This window comes from Branchiostoma floridae, chromosome 19 (assembly GCF_000003815.2).
Source record: "Branchiostoma floridae strain S238N-H82 chromosome 19, Bfl_VNyyK, whole genome shotgun sequence".
NCBI classification, from domain to species: Eukaryota; Metazoa; Chordata; class Leptocardii; order Amphioxiformes; family Branchiostomatidae; genus Branchiostoma; species Branchiostoma floridae.
The window spans coordinates 353,731-356,747 of NC_049997.1; the positions used below are offsets into that span (position 1 = coordinate 353,731).

A 3,017-nucleotide genomic window follows, 5' to 3' on the forward strand; every position below is an offset into this window, starting at 1 on the left:
TATGTAGAGGTGGTCCTTATGTAGAGGTGGTCCTTATGTAGAGGTGGTCTTTATGTAGAGGTGGTCCTTACATAGAGGTGGTCTTTATGTAGAGGTGGTCCTTATGTAGAGTCGGTCCTTATGTAGAGGTAGACCTTATGTAGAGGTGGTCCTTATGTAGAGGTAGAGCTTACGTAGATGTGGTCTTTATGTAGAGGTGGTCCTTTTGTAGAGGTGGTCCTTACGTAGAGTTGGTCTTTATGTAGAGGTGGTCCTTATGTAGAGGTGGTCCTTATGTAGATGTGGTCACTGTTACAGGTTTGATTGTATAGCAATTACCTTATGTAGAGGTGATCACATGTAAATGTTTAACTGTATATCAAACACTTTCGCTGTGCTGTACAAGTTTAGCTGTCACCAGTCACCGGGTGGTCCGATTTGACAGAAGTTATATACACCCCTTGATATCAAATGGAACCTCCTCTTAAGGTGTAAAGTCAGATCTAGCTACATGAAAATTGTCACGCAAGTTGACCTTTCCCAATGTTGTTATCGTTTGTTATGGACCAGAGGTATAATACAAAATGTGGCGTGTTTTGTATCCATGCCGCTTTTGTCTGGGATGGACCAACTGTGATAGAGGGGTGTCAGTGGTTATGTTTCTGTCCTCTAACATGGAAACATTGGACATATGACTATGTTGTAAACAATGTCAAACTAAATCATTGTTGTTCTACCTTGTACCATTCTTTATCGTTACTTCTTCGACCCCCCACCCCTCGAAGCAATTAACATGTGCTTTCATTGGTATTTACATAGCAGCAAAGGGCAGACAGAAGTGCACGGTGTGCACATCTAAGGAGTACAAACTGACTACCAGTAACCTTCAAGTTACCCATGGCCTCTTACAGAGGGACCATAAATCACAATTTATCTCAAGAATCAAAATGTCAATTTGTACCTACTTGATTTTTTAGTGTGTGGCGTCTTTTGATCTTTACTCATGTAACACTACATGAGTAAAGATCAAACCCAACAGTATCATTTAACTAGGGTCTACATAAGATACAACTGCATGTTTTCTCACAAAATTCAGAAATCAACGTCGCTAGGCTGATAGCGATGTAACGACACAATAGATATGATCCCGACACAGATGAAACTCTTACACACCCTCTTTCTAATCAGGGCATGCGGTATAAGTATCAAGAGATCCCAAAACCCCTTTCATACCTTCAAGGTTTCGTTCGCGGTATCCAAGGCGTCTGGAGGCGTTTCGACCTCACAAAGCACGGGCGATTTTTCGTGGAACGAAACCAAGAAACCGGTTGCGTTTCTATACTACATTTGGAATGAATATTTGGTATCAACGTATTGCTACGTGTCTAAACCACGACCAGCATGTCGATAAAGATTCTTGTTATATTGTCGGTCCTATGTACTACTGTTGTCACACAGGAGACGTTTGTTAACTCCGTCCCCGTTCCTTACCCCCCTCGTCAGGACCTGTACGTGTTCAACTGGACGGTAAGACTGTTTCGCTGTTATTCTAATACTACACACTAAGGGCTTGTAACACCACAAGCATACTTCAGACAAACGCTTGCTAGGAAGAGAAAGAAGATTCTACTTTTATCCTTCACGTTACTTCCACGTTATTCAAACAGGTGTACGTGGTATGAGGATAAAGCTTAACTGTGTACACTCGATTGTACCACGACAGGTGCCGTGTTAATCACAGTACGGTCACCAAGTTAGGGAAGGGTTTGTCTCGGAGGGTTCATTTTGAAGTTACATCCTTCAGAGTCCGCTGCGGAATGATTTTGTGTACTAAAGATAGTGAAAGACGTAAAGAAATGGTGGGATTTGTGCAAACATTTCCAGTGAGCTCGAACGTGTAACCATACTTCCGGGTTCACGACCTTAATGAAAGTACTGACTCGCATGGTGAAAAGGTCAAGAACAGTGTTTACTTTATATATGGCACAATCCAAGCTCTTTTTTTGGTCTCTGACAGTAACACAGATGTCAAAATATTGTTAGTGGGTTTGTTTCACGGAACATTTCCCCCCCTATTTTCAAACTATTTTTGACCGGACATCTCTACAATTTGCTAAAACTCGATGTGTGACTCTCCTCAAAGACGGGACCTCCATTTTATTTTCGATGGCTAGAAACATTTTCACCTGAGTCGAGTAAGGACATTGATTTTAAATTCCTTTTATATCGGAATCTGTACTCAAGTCTAAAGGCCGCACGTTAAATCTGGTAGAAATTTCCCGAGGCCCGTGCGTAAATCTTGCTCCCCATATTTGTTCAGTTAGTCCTCACCTTTAGTTAGGATTGAGCTTGTTTCAATGACGTTTGCGACTAAGGAAGAAAATACGCCCTATTTTATATACTTACAATGTAACTCCTCGCCCCGGAGTGACCTCGTGTCACACCTTGAAGTGACCGTTAGATCTTGTTACGTGGTATTAATTACGTAAAAGAATATCAAAAGGCCATTGTTTGGAAACGTCAGTGAGTTTTATGTCTCTATACCAAATAAGTGTTCCTCTGCTAGATGATTTTGTGTTTGTCTCTGCCCCAGGTGGAACATTGGGAGACCATGTTTCTGTACAACAAGCAGCGAGAGGCGGGAACCCCGGTCATTATAGACAGTCTGACGGGAGTCTACAGCAAGCGGGAGTACAATAGCTCCAGCCAGAGTTGTGAACTGACAGCCATGTCGGAGGATGGTGAGACGGACGGCGTCTGTTTGTACCAATAAGTGGCCTCAATTTGTGCCAAACCGTATCGCCTGTGTGTGTGTGTGTGTGTGAGTGCGTGCCTGCGTGTGCGTGCGCGCGCGCGTGTGTGCGTGCGTGCGTGCGTGTGTGCGTGCGTGCGTGTGTGCGTGTGTGCCTGTGCGTGCGTGCCTATATGCTTGTGTGTGCGTGCGCGTGCGCGTGAGTGCGTGTGTGTGTGTGTGTGTGTGTGTGTGTGTGCGTGTCCGTTTGTGTTTCCGGACATTTGTGGTCTGCATAACTCAAGAA

General features: G+C 43.8%; 2 protein-coding genes across 2 annotated transcripts in view; one reads left to right on the forward strand and one right to left on the reverse strand.

The window, feature by feature from the left end:
* LOC118407036 overlaps positions 1–878 on the reverse strand; it is an 8,732-nt gene extending 7,854 nt beyond the window's left edge. The window contains exon 1 of the mRNA XM_035807452.1: positions 875–878. Coding sequence (XP_035663345.1) covers positions 875–878 — 4 coding nt within the window. The remainder of the gene's footprint in view (positions 1–874) is intronic.
* A 334-nt stretch (positions 879–1,212) lies between these two features.
* LOC118407037 lies at positions 1,213–2,752 on the forward strand. The gene is made up of 2 exons (XM_035807453.1): positions 1,213–1,506; positions 2,573–2,752. The coding sequence occupies exons 1-2, from the start codon at positions 1,381–1,383 to the stop codon at positions 2,750–2,752; spliced, it is 306 nt and encodes a 101-aa protein (XP_035663346.1). The 5' UTR covers positions 1,213–1,380.
* Positions 2,753–3,017: the final 265 nt, after the last annotated feature.

Excerpts from the sequence above, each read along its gene's own strand:
- LOC118407037 (XM_035807453.1), top strand. The coding sequence starts at position 1,381 with ATGTCGATAAAGATTCTTGTTATATTGTCGGTCCTATGTACTACTGTT. Across the intron at positions 1,507-2,572 it reads TGTACGTGTTCAACTGGACG|GTGGAACATTGGGAGACCAT; the intron begins GTAAGACTGTTT and ends TCTCTGCCCCAG.